The sequence below is a fragment of the Microcaecilia unicolor genome, chromosome 10 (assembly GCF_901765095.1).
Source record: "Microcaecilia unicolor chromosome 10, aMicUni1.1, whole genome shotgun sequence".
Classification (NCBI taxonomy): Eukaryota; Metazoa; Chordata; class Amphibia; order Gymnophiona; family Siphonopidae; genus Microcaecilia; species Microcaecilia unicolor.
Window position 1 is genome coordinate 157,645,118 of NC_044040.1, and position 17,096 is coordinate 157,662,213.

Sequence of the window (17,096 nt, forward strand, 5' to 3'; positions counted from 1 at the left end):
GAGGAGTCAAGAAGAGGTCTAAAAGGGGGGCATTTAAAACAGTATTGAACTATAGTTCCTAAAACTTTAATAATTTTCCGTTTCAGGAACGTTTTATTGTAGTGAGGGAACCCGATGGCAGATTGCGCAAAGCTTCCTGGGAAGAGCGGGACAGGATGATACAAGTTTACTTCCCACGTGAGGGGCGCAAAATTATACCTCTCCTCTTATTCAGGACTGAAAACTTGCCAGTAAGAAGGTTTGATTCTATGTTCTTGTTTGTCTTGTCTTAAACAATGTTTATGTCATGATAACTTCAGTTCCTTAATGCAAGTCTGTCCCTGCAGTGCAGAGGTCTTTGCTATTTTGTGTGATCAAAAAATCCTCAGTGTGAGAGCCAAAACCATGATAGGCCAAAGCAGCAAACACTCATATCAACCTCAACCATCCTGTCTTCACCTCTATTTCCTTCAGGCTGGCTTTCCCTTCTGTTTTTCATCTCTTCCTATTTGTTCTCATTAGTCTTGTTTGTAGTTCCATCTTTTGAACAGCTATTCTGTTTTTTTTCAGCACCACCCAGCTTGCAGTGAGTTGAAACTGGTGAGAATAGAGTAGGATTTTGGGTAGCGCATTGCCTAAACTCCTCAAGAACTGTGTGGTACAGGTTTATTAAACAGAATAACTGTTATGGAGATGTGTTAGGAACAAGTCTGATAAACAGCTAGGGGAGGGGAGAGATTTGCCTACTGGGGAGAGACTCAAGAAACCACATGGGGGCCACCGCTGGCTCCTTGGCATTGCAGTGAAGAACGTTGCTGTAACGGGAGAACATAAGTTTTAAACAAAAATCAGCAGGGCCTCTCCTCTGCACTCTCTAAAATTCAGTGATGCAGAAAGAAGTTTTGCATAGGGGACATAACTTAAAATACTAGTATTTTAGTATTTTAAGCTGAGGCAACGTAGCCTATTCAGTTATATAGAAGGGTAAAAGTTCTACACTTTGCATTACAGGTTTGTTTGTGCAATAGAAGGCATCTCTCTCATTGCCAGAAGAATGCTTCTTCTGGAGTCTGGAGCACTTTGTGTAGTGAGACCTAAGAAAATCAGAGCCATAAAGCTTTCAGAAAACAGTTAAAACCAAAAATACATTTTAGAAGTGTTTTTAGATGGAAACACTAACATTCATAGTAGATCAGGGGTTCTCATCCCAGTCCTCAGGACACTCCTAGTCAATCAGGTTTTCAGGGTACCCACCATGAATATGCATGGATAAATTTGCATACACTATTTTGATTGTATGCAAGCCTATTTCATGCATATTAATTGGTGGGTATCCTGAAAACCTGATTGGCTAGGTGTGTCCTGAGGACTGGGTTGAGAACCCCTGCTATAGATCATTCACTATAGATATTAATGACAGCATATGAGAGCCTCTGACCACAGTGCTCCTGTCCTGAGACCAGGTGTTGTATTAAAGGATGACCACCGTGCGTTTTTAAGAATATTACTGTAAATCATAGGTAAATGTTATTATGCTGGTGCTCACATTTATGAGAGACTGTGCTGGCCTGCTGTTGGGGACACTTGACTTCTCCCTTTCCATTGTTGTTGTTGTAACATAGTAAATGACAGCAGATAAAGATCCAGGACAACTGCTACCTAGACAAATAGCTGGTAATTTCTCAATACCAAACTTTTCTTTTTAACACCGTGTACGTGGTATTAGTGTCTTTTAGTGATACATTTGCTGCACCTGCACCAACTATGATCATTCACAAATACTTTAAAATGGCATAGTCATTCATAGAAACTGAACTTATCTTTATATCAGCGTTCTCACTGACTCCATGCTGCAATGAGTCAAAGAGGGGAAACTAATATGAATATCCGACTGCCTTCCCCTGGAAGTGCCCGACACCATGGGTTTCAAACTTCTTTCCTCGGGAACTCGGGTTAAAGCTGTCATCTCTTGTGGAACAAGCTGCTAGACGCTCCTAATGTTCACTGCAGTAGCTTATATAGGCGCCCATCTTTGAAGCAGGAACCGGAAATCACTCTATTGACGTCACTAGAAAATGAAACGTTTTTTGTGTATGCAAAACTTTATATATAAACACAGACACTACTTCACAACACATTTGATGAATATATCTATTACTGGCATCCCCGGGGGAATTGCAGTCTCAAATGATGGTATTCCACTCTATATTCTCATTCAAGCCTTTAGGACTGATGGTCTGTAATTTATAAATCCACCACTGTTCCCGACGGGTAAAACTGAGACCCAGTCACCGCCGGCAGAGGATTCAGAAACTTGATGTATAATGAACCACTGTAGGTCAGTAAACTTATGATGGAATTGGAAACAATGAGCTACAAGTGGAGCCAACAAAGTTCTTGTTGCAAGACGACTCTTATGCTCTGTCAGTCGAATTTTTATCCTCCTGATGGTACGCCCTACATAATATAAATGGCAAGGACTTTTAATTATATACACCAGAAACGAAGATTGACACGTAGTGATGTGACTCAGTTTATATGTTTTCTGTGTTACAGGATAAGTCCATTCCTGCATGACTGTGGTTTGAGGACAAAACTGACACTCACCACAGGGTTGGTGTAAACCTTCTTTGGTAGACTGATTGTCATGAACAAGAGTGGTATGCACGAGATTATCTCTTAAATTGCGTCCCCGCAAACGTAGTGGTTTTTCACTACACAGGGGCACTGTGAAAAAATAGAATGAAATGTAAGAACTTGCCAGTGTTTATGCAAGAGTTGGGCTACTTGAGGAGCCAAGGTGGAAAATCCCAACACACAAACCAATTTGTCCATCTGTTCTTTGGGTCTGTCTAACAATAATAAGGACTGTTGTGCGTACCAAGCTCTCTTGTACGCCTGATGAATACAGGCTATAGAGTAACCTTGTTCCTGAAGTTTAGCTGACAGCTCCATGGCCTGTTGTTTAAATGCAACATCTGTGGTGCATATTCTGCGTAATCGTAAAAATCGTCCAACAGGCAGGGACCATTTCAATCTATATGGATGATGACTGGTGAATGATAACAAAGTGCTACGGTCTGTAGGTTTATGGTAAACTGTGGTATGTAATTCTCCATGTACTTTATAAATCCAGGTATCAAGAAAAGAAATGTTTGTCACATGTTTAGTCATAGTAAATTTTAAACAAGGATCTATACTGTTTATCCAACTGAAAAATAGAGATAAATGATGCTCTGTGGATTGCCAAATGTACCATGGTACCAATGGGAAATGTTAGTAAACCAATCGGTGTTGTAAAGATGACGTTCTTCAAAATCACTGACGTATAAATTTGCCACACTAGGGGCAGCTGCTGTGCTCATGGTGACACCCTTTGTTTGGAGGAAAAATTGAGAATCAAACATGAAATAATTCTTCTTCAATACCAGCTTTGCCAAAGATAAAAAAATGTTGATGGAATTCTCTCACCTTCTGGTCTTGTAACTAATGTTTGTTCGACGATAGTTAAACTGCTTCTTGGGGAATATTTGAATATAACGATTCAATGTCCAGAGTAACAAGCCATGCCTCTGGTGTCACATCCACAATCCCCGACAGATGTCTCAAAAAATGGGCGGTATCCTGAATGTATGATTTAGCTTTTTTTAACAAATGGTTGCAAAAAGTGGTCCAAAAATTTGGATAATGGTTCTAAAATAGTGCCGCTCAGCGACACTGTGGGACGCCCCAGAGGATTAGAATGATTTTTGTGGATCTTTGGCACAGTGTAGAATACAGGCGTTCTTACACTCGCTGGTTTTAAAAAGCGAGATTCCGCCTTTGTCAAATAACCCGCAATTGTTTCTTCCCAGTTTTCTCATGAAGTGTTTATCCTCTGGTGGTATGTTATTGAGTTAATTTATTGTTGTTGTCCAGAATGTGTGGTTGTCTGCTTTTCCTGTGGCTGTGAATGTGTGTTGGGTTCTTGGCTCTCTCTTCTTGCTGATTTCTTTCCATTGTAGTGTGAAAGTGAGCTTGCTGTGGTCTGACCAAGGTACCTCTTCCCATGAGTGGTTTGTTAATATGTGGTTGTTACTCGTTGAGAATCTGTGAGTTAGTATGTCTAGGTGTCATTTTGTTTGCAAGGAGACTCCTTGTGCTGTTGTGAAGTTCCATTGGTTTATGAAGTTCATTAGTATTCTGGTGGTTGTGTCATTTTGTTTTTCTTGGTGCAGGTTTATGTCACCTATTAATAGGACATTTGGGTGATTGGTGCAGATGTTTGATATGAAGTCTGTGGAATCAGCTTGGGCATTTGTCCGGCTGCCTGGAGGACGGTAGAATAATGTGATGCATAGTTGGTCAGTGTTTTGTCGGTGATTTTGCATGCCAGGATTTCGATTGTTGAGGATGTGTGCGACAGGTTCTGCTGTGAAGGAGGATATTATTGCAATGCATCCTCCTCTCCTTTTGGTTCTATTGATATGTATTATTTTGTATCCTGGTGGGCATAGGTCTAGTATTGCAAGGTCATCTTCAAGGTGCAGCCATGTTTCAGTTATGAGCAGTAGTCCGAGTTGTTCCGTTTCTATCCAGTCTCTTAATAGTGTTATCTTATTTAGTGCCGATATCGAAGTAATCATTTCTTTGCATTTAGTGCAGGATTGTCTTCCTCAAAGTGCCAGAATATTCCCCCCCCCCCCCCCCCCCACGACAGTTACTGCAGAGGTTTTTCACCTCATGTGACTTAGCTTTGGCAGTTAACTTAGTCGCAAAACCTTAGCTCACATTAGTCAGTGGTCCTCTTAGAGACCTATTTATTAAAGTGCTATAAGGATTTGCAGCTACCACATGGTAATTGCTGAACTTCTGTGTTAACTGTTGGGAACATTCTCATCTTTTCATACAGTTAACGTGGAGGCACTGTTCTTCCTGTGTGTTAACCGCATTACATATAACATGATACAGTTAGCACTCATCTAGATGACACTAACTGCACCCCATTTTCAGATTTCAAGTTTATTAAAAGCTTGATATCTGCATTATAAAGTAAAAGCTTATTTTCTCCACTGTTGAGGGTATTTTCTATTTATATGCATTGTTTGGTTCACTATTACTTCCATTTTCCATTCTTTTTTCAGGGTCTAGCGTTATGGTGGGTGCCAACCAACATCAGTCAATTAGGAGGTACAATACTGATTTTGGATTTTATGAGGTTTGTTTTAATTGTGGAGACTTAAGGACCCTTTTACTAAAGGGTTGACGCACGGTAACAGGCTTGCTGCTCGCCAATCCGCAACTACTGCTGGGCTACCACAGGAGCCCGGTGGTAGTTCCCACCCCCCAGTGTGTTCCATTTCTGGTGCTACAAAAATATTTTCTTTCCTTAATGATATCAGCAGATGAATCCAGAGGCTACAGGCAGTCCAGTTCGCTTCTCTGGCCTTTCCCTGGTCCTGGGCAAGCTTGTCTGGGTGCTGTCTGACAACATGGTGACTGTAAAAAAAATAAATTGTTACATTTGTACCCCGCGCTTTCCCACTCATGGCAGGCTCAGTGCGGCTTACATGGGGCAATGGAGGGTTAAGTGACTTGCCCAGAGTCACAAGGAGCTGCCTGTGCCGGGAATCGAACTCAGTTCCTCAGTTCCCCAGGACCAAAGTCCACCACCCTAACCACTAGGCCACTCCTCCTGTAGCATACATGAACCAGCAGGGAGGCATACAGAGTGCGATGCTGGTGGCCGAAGCTTGACTGCTCATTCAGTGGGCGGAAGCCCATTTGCAACAACTGTTGGCAGCGCATATTGCGAGAGTTCAAAATGTCCAGGCAGATTTTCTGAGCAGGAATGCCTTGGACCAGGGGGAGTGGGAGCTGGCGGAGGCGAACTTTCAACTGTTCACAAGTGGGGAACGCCGATCATGGATCTCATGGTGACTCAGCGAATTGCGAAGGTGCCCCAGTTTTTCAGTAGAAAGAGTTTGGTTCCGAGGGAATCGATGCACTCATACAACCATGGCCTTCATGTGTTTCCTCCGTGGCCAGTGATAGGCAGGGTTCTTCACCGCATTCTGAGACATCCGGGGCGGGTGATTCTTGTGGTTCCAGATTGACCGCGTCAGCCATGGTATGTGGATTTGATTTGGCTGTTAGTATCGGCAGAAGGGCATCCACTGCCTCTGCCCGACCTTCTGGTTCAAGGGCTAGTTGCAATGGAGGATCCCTCCCACTTTGGTCTTACGGCCTGGCTATTGAGCGGGTCAAGTTGAGAAAGAAAGGGTATTCTTTGGAAGTAATTGCTACTCTTCTTCAAGCTAGGGAATGTTCGACTTCCGCCGCTTATGCCCGAATTTGGCAAATCTTTGAATCCTGGTGTGCGGCTCGGGCAGTTTGCTCTCTTTCGGGTGTCGCTGCCGCACATTGTGGCTTTTCTTCAAGATGGCTTATCAAAGGGTCTTGCGTGCAATTCCCTGAAGGTGCAAGTCGCAGCCTTAGCCTATTATAGAGGCAGTCTTCTTCATTCATCATTGGCATCCCATCCGGATGTTGTCCGTTTCCTCAAGGCTGTGAATCGCCATTGGCCTCCAGTTTGTCTCTTGTGCTCGGAATGGAATCTTAATCTGGTGCTGCAGGCTCTTCAAAAGGTACCCTTTGAACCATTGCGGAGAGCTTCCTTAAAAGATCTCACCCTGAAGGCCAGTCTCCCAATCGCTGTGGCATTGGCACGCAGGTTTTCTGAGCTTCAGGCATTGTCCTGTTGGGAGCCTTTTCTCTGCTTTTCGACTAAAGGTGTGACTTTGTGCACTGTTCCCTTCTTCTTGCCGAAAGTGGTTTCAGCCTTCCGCCTGAACCAACTGTTGTTTTTACCTGCTTTTCAGGAGGAAGCATACCTTCGGGAGTTCCGTTCTCTACATCTTCTAGATGTTCGGATTCTGTTTCGATATTTGGAAGTAACAAATGAGTTCCGTCGGTCAGATCACTTGTTTGTTCTCCTTTCGGGGCCCTGCAAGGGGACGATGGCTTCAAAGGCGACTATTGCTCGCTGGGTGAAAGAGGCGGTTGCCTCGGCCTATTTGCTAAGAGGGTAAGTCAGTGCCGGACTGTTTTTGAGCTCATTCAACTCGGGCGGTGGCTACTTTCTGGACAGAGGCACCACTCCTCTCCTTGGAGGACATTTGCAGGGCAGCGACCTGGTCGTCTGTTCATACATTTTCGTGACATTATCAGGTGGACATTGCAATGTGCTCTGAGGCTGCCTTTGGGGTGACAGTTCTAGCTGAGGGATCTTCAGGTTCCCACCCTACTTAAGGACTGCTTTGCTATGTTCCGTTAGTCTCTGGATTCATCTGCTGCTGTTACTAAGGAACAAGAAATTATGTCTTACATGATAATTTTCTTCCTTTAGATGCAGCAGATGAATCCAGTGGCCTGCCCTTCTTTGCTCTGGTTTCTTCTATCTGGCCGTTAGGTTCGGGGTCTGTTGTTGTTGGTTTTTCATGATGGTTGCAGATTGCTTCGGGAAGTTCTTCAGTCAAATGTTGGGTCCATTTTCATGGGGGAGGAGAAATGTTCTTTAATGTTGTTCCCTTGTTGAAGTTTCCTTCTGCTTTCTTATGCGAATACTGACTGGGCTAGGAGCATTACATCCTATATAGCACTTCAGTTCAGTGCTCTCTATCTCCACCTGCTGGTAGGTGGACACAACCTATTAGTCTCTGGATTCATCTGCTGCGTCTAAAGGAAAGAAAATTATCAGGTAAGACATAATTTCTCAATTTTTGTACCGCCAGGTTAGCGCAGCAGTCCTTATCTCCACCTCAGTGGGTCCAACCCCACGAAATTGCCATTCTAACACTGGCCACTTTTGTTTTTTCTTCCTGCCACTTTCTGTGTGCACTTGGAAGATGTTATCCCAGGGGCTTTCCCTCTTCCCTACATGGTTAGGAGTCTTGCTAATAGCTGGCTGTCTTTCTAAGTGCTGCTTCCAGTAACTGGGTCTCTCTCTACTTGGGGGGGGGGGGGGGGGGGGGGGGGGGGGGGGGGGGAGGGGGAAGGGAGATGACAGTTTCAGATGGGAAAAGAGTATATCGCTTTACTAACTAATATTTCTTTGAATTCTTGGGCTTCTCCTTCTATGCCTTACAGGAATTTTAGGCCCTTGGAGGCCTTTGGAGCTATAATTCTCTGTGGGGCTGGATACCCACAGAGATTTGTTCCAGCAAAACAATTAATAGGATATGTGTCTTCAGTAAGGATTGTACAACACGGGACTGTGTTTTGGCGGATGGACCCGCCTGCCTTAGGGGTCACAACCACTATGTAGCACAATAATGGTCCAAATTGGAGATGCAAGCAATGGAGAAGAGGTGCTCCAACTCATGGTCTAATGAGAACTCATCCAACTGAAATAATGACCAAGAGTGGGAGGCGTGGTCCAGTGTTTCACTTTCTTCTCCCCCTGGTGCGGTCTAGTGTCAGCATCCCTCTCTTCTTCTCCCTTATGTTACCCTCCCTCTCTCCCTCCCATGCAGTCCAGTGTTGCCCTCCCTCCTACCCCCTCCCCGATTGCGGTCCAGTGTCACCCTCCCTCTCCTCTTCTCCCTAGTGCCACCCTTAACTCCCTCCTCAAAGTGCCCTCTGCTCCCACACCCCCCCCCCCCTTCACTCTCTCCTCAATCACTGGCTGACTACTTCCGCGACAAGGTGCAGAAGATCGATCTTGAGTTCACTAGCAAGCCACCTCCTCCTCTTCACCCTTCAACCCACTCCCTCAACCAACCAACCCATGCCTCCTGCTCCTCTTTTCCTGATATCACCGAAGAGGAAACCGCCCACCTTCTTTCCTCCTCGAAATGCACAACTTGTTCCTCTGATCCCATCCCCACCAACTTACTTAACACCATCTCTTCTACTGTTACCCCCCCTCCCCCATCTGTCATAGCCTCAATCTCTCTCTTTCTCCACTGCAACTGTCTCTGACACCTTCAAGCACGCCGTAGTCACACCACTCCTCAAAAAACCATCACTAGACCCTACCTGTCCCTCCAACTACCGCCCCATTTCTCTCCTACCCTTCCTCCAAGATACTCGAACGCGCCGTTCACAGCCGCTGCCTTGATTTTCTCTCCTCTCATGCCATCCTCGATCTGCTTCAATCCGGTTTTCGCCCTCTACACTCGACAAAAACGGCACTCACTAAAGTCTATAATGACATTTTCCTTGCCAAATCCAAAGGTCACTACTCCATCCTCATCCTCCTCGACCTATCCGCCGCTTTTGACACTGTCAATCATGATTTACTTCTTGCCACACTGTCCTCATTTGGGTTCCAGGGCTCTGTCCTCTCCTGGTTCTCCTCTTATCTCTCCCACCGTACCTTCAGAGTACATTCTCATGGATCTTCCTCCACCCCCATCCCGCTCTCTGTTGGAGTTCCCCAGGGATCTGTCCTTGGACCCCTTCTTTTTTCAATCTACATCTCTTCCCTGGGCTTGCTGATATCATCTTTATGCTGACGACACCCAGCTTTATCTCTCCACACCAGACATCACTGCCGAAACCCAGGCCAAAGTATTGGCCTGCTTATCCGACATTGCAGCCTGGATGTCCAACTGCCACCTGAAACTGAACATGGCCAAGACCGAGCTTATCGTCTTTCCACCAAAACCCACTTCTCCTCTTCCTTCACTCTCTATCTCGGTCGATAACACCCTCATCCTCCCGTCTCATCTGCCCGCAACCTCAGAGTCATCTTTGACTCCTCCCTCTCCTCTGCGCATATCCAGCAGATAGCCAAGACCTGTCGCTTCTTTCTCTTTAACATCAGCAAAATTTGCCCTTTCCTTTCTGAGCACACCACCTGAACTCTCATCCACTCTCTCATTACCTCTCGCCTTGACTACTGTAACCTACTCCTCATTGGCCTCCCACTTAACCATCTGTCCCCCCTTCAATCCGTTCAGAACTCTGCTGCACGTCTTATATTCCGCCTGGACCGATACGCTCATATCACCCCTCTCAAGTCACTTCACTGGCTTCCGATCAGGTACTGCATACAGTTCAGGCTCTTCCTTCTAACCTACAAATGCACTCGATCTGCAGCTCCTCATTACCTCTCTACCCTCATCTCCCCTTACTTTCTCACCCGAAACCTCCGCTCACAAGACAAATCCCTCCTCTCAGTACCCTTCACCACCGCCAACTCCAGGCTCCGCCCTTTCTGCCTCGCCTCACTTCACCCTATGCTTGGAATAAACTTCCTGAGCCCTTACGCCAAGCCCCCTCCCTGCCCATCTTCAAATCCTTGCTCAAAGCCCACCTCTTCAATGTCGCCTTCGGCACCTAACCTTTGTACCTCTATTCAGGAAATCTAGACTGCCCAATTTGACTGCCCCTATTTGACTGACTGTACATTTGTCCTTTATATTGTAAGCTGCTTGAGCAGGGACTGTCCTTCTATGTTAAATTGTACAGCGCTGCGTAACCCTAGTAGCGCTTTAGAAATGTTAAGTAGTAGTAGTGGTGCGGTCCAGTGTCACTGTCTCTTTCCCCCCCCCCCCCCCCAGTCATGAGGTTCAATGTCACTCTCCCTCACTCCTTCCACCCCCTCCCCTCACTCCTTCCATCCCCTCCCTCATGAAGTCCAGTGTTACTCTCCCTCCCTCCTCCCCGTCACCCCCCCCCCCCACAAGGTCCAGTGTCAGGTCTCCTTCTCCCTCCTTCACCCCTCAAGGTCCAGTGTCATCTCCCTCCCTCCTCATCTTCCTCCCCCTCACCCCATGTGGGATTACGATCCCTCCTCTTCCCACCCCCCCAACGAGGTCCAGAATCGCTCTCACCCCTCTCCCCCCCCCCCCCCCCCCCCCCCCCCCCAGTCCGGGATCACTGTCCTCCCTCTCTTCTGGCACTGCAGGTTGTCTGGGCTGCCAGCAGTGTTAGTTATGTAAGCATGTTGCCTTCGGCTTGCCCGGAAGCCTTTTCTGTGCAGCAACTTCCTGTTCAGCATGGGTGGGATGCTGCAGAGAAAAGAAAGTGTGTATATATTTAAAAATATATATATATATATTTATTTTTTTTTCACATGTCCAGACAACCGCTATTGATCGCCTATCTTCTCTGTAGCTTCTAAATCGTCTCTCCTAGAAGGTTAATACTACCTTACAGATGTGTTAGCTGCACTTCTTAAAAAAAAAAAAAAAGGATGCACTATACTGTGTCATCCACTCTTCATGCTGAGCAGTTAATTACTCTGCTCGTTTCTTTACTCTTGGTCTCTCACACTCTGGGATTTAATCCTGATTCTCAGCTATGAATTCTCAGGCACAGCTACTGGGAAGTCTTATATTTAGGTTAGTCTCTCCTTTCCTGCAAATTCACTATGTTTTTATTAGTCCTGTTTGGAAGGCCAAATTCATTTCAGAGGAAAGTAATATCTATTGGTCATGTTGCAGTGATATAAAGATGTTCTCGTTTGTTTGGTTGTCTTATATGACAGAACCCTTAACATATTGTACTCTTATCTGGAAATCTTTGGGGCTACCTACACTCACCTCAGTTTAAAAACTAGTTGTGAATTTTGCAACCCCATTAGGGATAATGACCCATTTTGAGTGGGTATTTTAGATCTGGCAGACGGTTTTGCTTGAATCAAAGTTTGTATCAAGCAGTTCTCTGCAAAACTACAGAGTTCATATTTACAGCAGATAGAAGGTTGTTGATAATGCTGAATTTTTTTGAGAGATGTTTTGTGAAGTTTCATGAGTGCTCTGGATATTTCTGATTATAGATGCATGAATGTTTATTAAGTATTTGATTATATTGGATCCTTGCTACTGAGTTCAGAACTTTTGTGGCTTCACTTTGATCTATCACTTATCTCTTTAAAATTTCAGTTTAATTAATATTACTTTTGAAGTTTTGTTTTGAAATTGTCTTCACTTACCCACTTTTGTGCCATTTGTTTTTTTTTTTTTTGGAAGTTTATTTGCAGACAGGAGCTTATAACCCAGAGGACTACATTTTACTAAAAGGAATTACAGTGCACTAACATACATTAATATGCCTTATTTACCACAGGACCTATTTTGTGCAGTGGGATCTATTTCCTAATAATGCATATTAATGTGATATTGTACTGTAGTAAATATAGTCGTATGGGTTTAGATAGGTAACTTGCAAATTGCTCAGGATCTTAAATGTAAGTGATTTAAATAAAGGAACCAGGTTCCCAACTGTGTGCACTTGACTTTTGCATCCTGTACCAGAATTGGTTTTACTTGTGTTCCAGTGCTGGGTTCTTAATTGCAATTTATTGTATTGTTTTAGATTGTATTTCAGCAGGATCGTCATGAAGATGTCCTTAATCTATGTATTATACAGTTTGAGCCAGATTCTGCTGAATATATCAGAGTAAGTATTTTTTTTTTATTGTATTTCATTTATACGCTCCACAAAAAAAATATATATGTATGTGTTTGTTAGTATATGTGTTTGTTCTGTCAAGCTACTGATTACTTAGATTTTGTAGGAAAACATTTTGCTAAGCTAAATGATATATTTGCAAATATGGAAAACATGATATGTACAGAAAAGCTTTTCAGTTTGCAGTAGTTCTCCAGTAGCTCTGTAGATTTTATTTGATAAAAATGGCAACGCACTTATTGTGTTTTCTTGCTGGGACCACAGGATATCTGATCACATTGTGGTAAAGGGTTATTCCATATCATCATGCTGATCAATCCATAGACTGGTGGGTTGTGTCCATCTACCAGCAGGTGGAGATAGAGAGCAATCCTTTTGCCTCCCTATATGTGGTCATGTGCTGCCGGAAACTCCTTAGTATGTTCTCTATCTCAGCAGGTGGTGGTCACACACAGCAGCAGCTCTGGCTAGGTCTCCAAGCCTAATTCTTAGGTTTTGTTGAGTACCTGGGGTTGAGGGCTCTTCTTGAGCAAGTGCAAACCTGGTGGTGCCAGGTCCCTCCTTTTCTCCCCCCTCCCGCTGGCTCCGTTAAAAAAAAAAAAAAAATTGAACGTCCTTTAAGGGCGTTTATTTCAACGTTTATATCAGCGTTTATTGCAGCTGCTCACTGGGACACCAGTTCGTTACAGGTCGGAGCGAGAAGCAGGTAATTTTACCTTTTTATAGCGGGCAGGGGGTTCCCCGTTTGGTCTCCACGTGGCTTATGGCGTCTGAGGGCGAGGGCGCGAAGATTAGCTCCCCGGACCGCGTGTGTGCGTCTAGCGGGGATGCGGGGGTTTTCAAAGCCTGAATCGCCTTTGTTGGGCATCAGTTTGGAGTCTGGTCAGTGTCCCGGGTCTTCCTCCGGTGCAGCGGTTTTTCCCGCCATAAGCGCCCATCCCCCGCTGCTCACCTACTCTATGTTGGCCGGCCACTCTGCTCGGACGGCTTCTTCTTGGGCCGCCCTCGAGCTGGGAGACGTTAATGCTATGGTCGCCCTTGATTCGGGCGACGGCAAGAAAGCGGCCAAAGTTAAGCGCCGTTCGTTTCGCACCGGACGCCATTTTGGATGCGCAGCATGTTCCTCCCCCGCTCTTGCGAGCGCCGGTTGAGGGTGCGTCTAGGGCCGTGGCCCAGGCAGCAGAAGTGCACAGTCTAGGGGGTTTCTCCCCTGAGTTCATTTTGCTGTTGCATCAGGCTTTTCTTATGATAAACGCTGCCCCGGGTCCCCCCTCTGATCAAGGGGCTGAGGCCTCCGGAAGCAAACGCCCTCGGGTGGACTTCCGGGCCCTAGAGGACTCGGTCTCCTTTGATGTAGATGAGGGCAGCGTATCTGAGTTCTCCCAATGGTCCTTTGGGGATTCCTTGGAGGAGACGGATTACCGCTCGGTTGGAGCGGATGACCCCTCTGCAGCACGGATCTTTAGCTCAGAGGATTTGCCCAACCTGTTAGTGCAGGCCATGAGCATTTTGAAGAGTTCCTCTCCGGAGGACGTCTCTCCCTCAACCTCTGTTGGCTCTGCCATTATGCGGGGGACTAAGCGCCCGCCTAGAACCTTCCACGTGCATGAATGCACACCTTGATTTCGGCTCAATGGGATTTCCCAGAAGCGAGCCTTAAAGTGGCTAGGGCTATGTCCCGCCTCTATCCTCTGCCTGAAGGTGAACGGGAGGCCTTTCTTTGGCCTACCGTGGATTCTTTAATCACTGCGGTGACTAAGAAAACGGCGTTGCCGGTGGAAGGTGGCACGGCCCGAAAGGACGCCCAAGACAGGAGTTTGGAGGTGGCTTTAAAGTCGTCCTTCGAGGCGGCTGCTTTAAGTTTACAGGCCTCAATTTGTGGCTCCTATGTGGCGAGGGCGTGCCTGACGCTTGTGCAGCGGGCTTCCCCCTCGGATCCTTCCTTGAGGGCTGATTGGCCAGCCCTGGAATCGGGCTTGGCCTACTTGGCAGGCTGGCTGTATGATGTCTTGAGAGCTTTGGCTAAAGGTATGGCTCAGACAGTCTCTGCACGGCGGTGGCTTTGGCTGAAGCATTGGTCTGCTGACCACGCCTCTTAAGTCTCGCCTGGCTAAGTTGCCTTTTAAAGGCAAGCTGCTCTTTGGGGTCGAGCTGGACAAGATTGTGACCGATCTCGGCACGCATAAGGGCAAGAGGTTACCGGAGCTCAGGGCTCAGGCCAGTGATGCCCGCCCCGGTTCCTCCAAAGGACGATTTCAGGAAGCCCGTCGGTATTGCCCGGGCAAGTTGAGCTCCTCTGCCCCCTCTTCCATCAAAAGGAATTTCTCCCCCAAGCAGCATTCCTTTCGCAGAGACCGCCGTCCCGGAGGTGCCTCCTCCGGTCCTCCCCCAGGGTCTCGTACCCAATGACGGGGCGCTGGTCCATGGCCCAGAGCAGATTGGAGGACGCCTATCCTCGTTTCTGGGCGAGTGGACCAGGGTAACTTCAGACGCTTGAGTGCTGGAAGTCATCAGAGACGGCTACAAGCTAGAGTTCTGCCGACCCTTAAGAATCGGGTTTGTGCACTCTCCCTGCAAGTCTCCGGTCAAGCTGTGGCAGTGCAGCAGACTTTGGACAATCTGATCCACCTGGGTGCGGTCGTTCCGGTGCCAGAAGATCACCCTGGCAAGGGACGTTACTCCATTTACTTTGTGGTACCTAAGAAAGGAGGTTTTGTCCGGCCTATCCTCGACCTCAAAGGGGTCCATCGGGCCTTGGAAGTTCGGCACTTCCGGATGGAGACTCTCCGCTCTGTTATAGCGGCAGTGCAGGCAGGGGACTTCCTGGCATCCTTGGACATCAAGGAAGCTTACTTGCATATTCCCATCTGGCCTCCTCATCAACGCTTTCCGCGTTTTGCAGTTCTGAGGACTCTCCCAGTTCAGAGCCCTCCCTTTCGGGTTGGCTACTGCTTCACGGACCTTCTCCAAGTTATGGTGGTCATCGCGGCCTTCCTACGCAAGAAAGGAGTACAAGTCCATCCTTATCTGGACAACTGGTTGATCCGAGCCCCCTCTTATACAGAGTGCGGCAGGGCTTCAGACCGGGTGATTGCTCTTTTGAGCTCCCTGAGGTGGATCATCAACTGGGAGAAAAGCCAGCTGCGCCCGACTCAGTCCCTGGAGTATCTGGGAGTTCAATTCAACCCCCAAGTGGGCAGAGTATTCCTGCCAGACAATCGGATTGTCAAGCTTCAGGCTCAGGTGGACAAGTTCCTAGCAGCCTCTTCTGTTTGGGCTCGGGACTATGGGCAGCTGTTGGGCTCTATGACGGCCACGATGGAAGTAGTGCCCTGGGTCAGGGCCCATATGAGACCTATACAGCTCTCTCTCTGCTGCAGTGATGGACTCTAGCTTCGGAGGATTATGCTGTGCGCCTTCCCTTGGATCCAGCGGTGCGCAAGGTGCTGAGCTGGTGGCTGAGGTCAGACAAGCCGTCCGCAGGAATGCCTCTTGTGACCCCGGAGTGGGTTTTCGTCACGGCGGACGCCTCTTTGTGGGACTGGGGAGCCCACTGCTTGGGAAGGACAGCGCAGGGGCTTTGGTCCCCTGCAGAGGCAGAGTGGTCTATCAACCTCCCGGAACTCAGAGCCATTCGGTTGGCGCCTTTGGAGTTTCTCCCGGGCCTGGCGCTGAAGCCAGTACGGGTCCTGTCGGACAATGCCTCGGCTGTGGCCTATGTCAATCACCGGGGAGGTACCAGGAGCGTCCCTCTAGCCAAGGAGGCCATGAAGCTATGCCTGTGGGCGGAAGCAAACCTGGAACAGCTGTCGGCGGCCCACATTGCGGGAGTCATGAATATTGCTCAGGCGTTCTTGGACATCACGAAGCGCTGGGGCCAGCCGAGCCTAGATCTGATGGCGTCTTCAGCCAATTGTCAAGTGCCGCGCTTTTTCAGCAGAGGACGGGACCCTCGATCTCTGGGAGTAGATGCTCTTCTCCCACAGTGGCCGACACAGGAGCTCCTCTTTGTGTTCCCGCCTTGGCCCATTTTAGGCAGGGTGCTAGGCCGGGTGGCAAAGCATCCGGGCCGGATAATCCTGGTGAGTCCGGATTGGCCTAGACGTCCCTGGTATGCGGACTTGATCAGGCTCTCAGTGGACGGACCTCTGCAGATGCCAGCAGAGCGGGGCCTGTTGCATCAGGGTCCCGTGGTGATGGAGGATCCCTCCCCCTTTGGTCTTACGGCCTGGCTATTGAGCGGCAGCGTCGGAGCAAGCAGAGCTTCTCAGACAAGGTCATCGCCACTATGCTGAGAGCGAGGAAGCGCTCTACTTCTACTGATTACGCCAGGGTTTGGCGTACCTTTGCATCGTGGTGTGAGGCAGGCTCACTTTCTCCCTTCAGTGCTCCAATTTCATCAGTGTTGGCGTTCCTGCAAGAAGGTCTGGAAAAAGGCCTGTCGCTCAGTTCCCTTAAGGTCCAGGTAGCGGCTCTTGTTTGCTTCAGGGGTCACCTGAAGGGTGTTTCCCTGGCATTTCAGCCAGATGTGGTGCGCTTTCTCAAAAGAGTTATTCTCCTGCGCCCCCCTCTGCACGCAGTGGTACCTGCGTGGAATCTCAATCTGGTGCTAAGAGCCTTGCAGAAGCCGCCTTGTGAACCCTTGTCGAGGGCATCTCTGAAAGGATTGACGTTGAAAGCAGTCTTTTGGTGGCTATCAATTCAGCCAGAAGAGT

General features: G+C 47.5%; 1 protein-coding gene across 1 annotated transcript in view; it reads left to right on the plus strand.

Moving 5' to 3' along the window:
* The window catches only part of MRPS22 (mitochondrial ribosomal protein S22), a 42,457-nt gene that overhangs the window by 14,221 nt on the left and 11,140 nt on the right, over positions 1-17,096 (plus strand). Inside the window, exons 4-5 of the mRNA XM_030216865.1 lie at positions 87-230; positions 12,286-12,369. Of these exons, the coding sequence (XP_030072725.1) occupies positions 87-230; positions 12,286-12,369 (228 nt within the window). The remainder of the gene's footprint in view (positions 1-86; positions 231-12,285; positions 12,370-17,096) is intronic.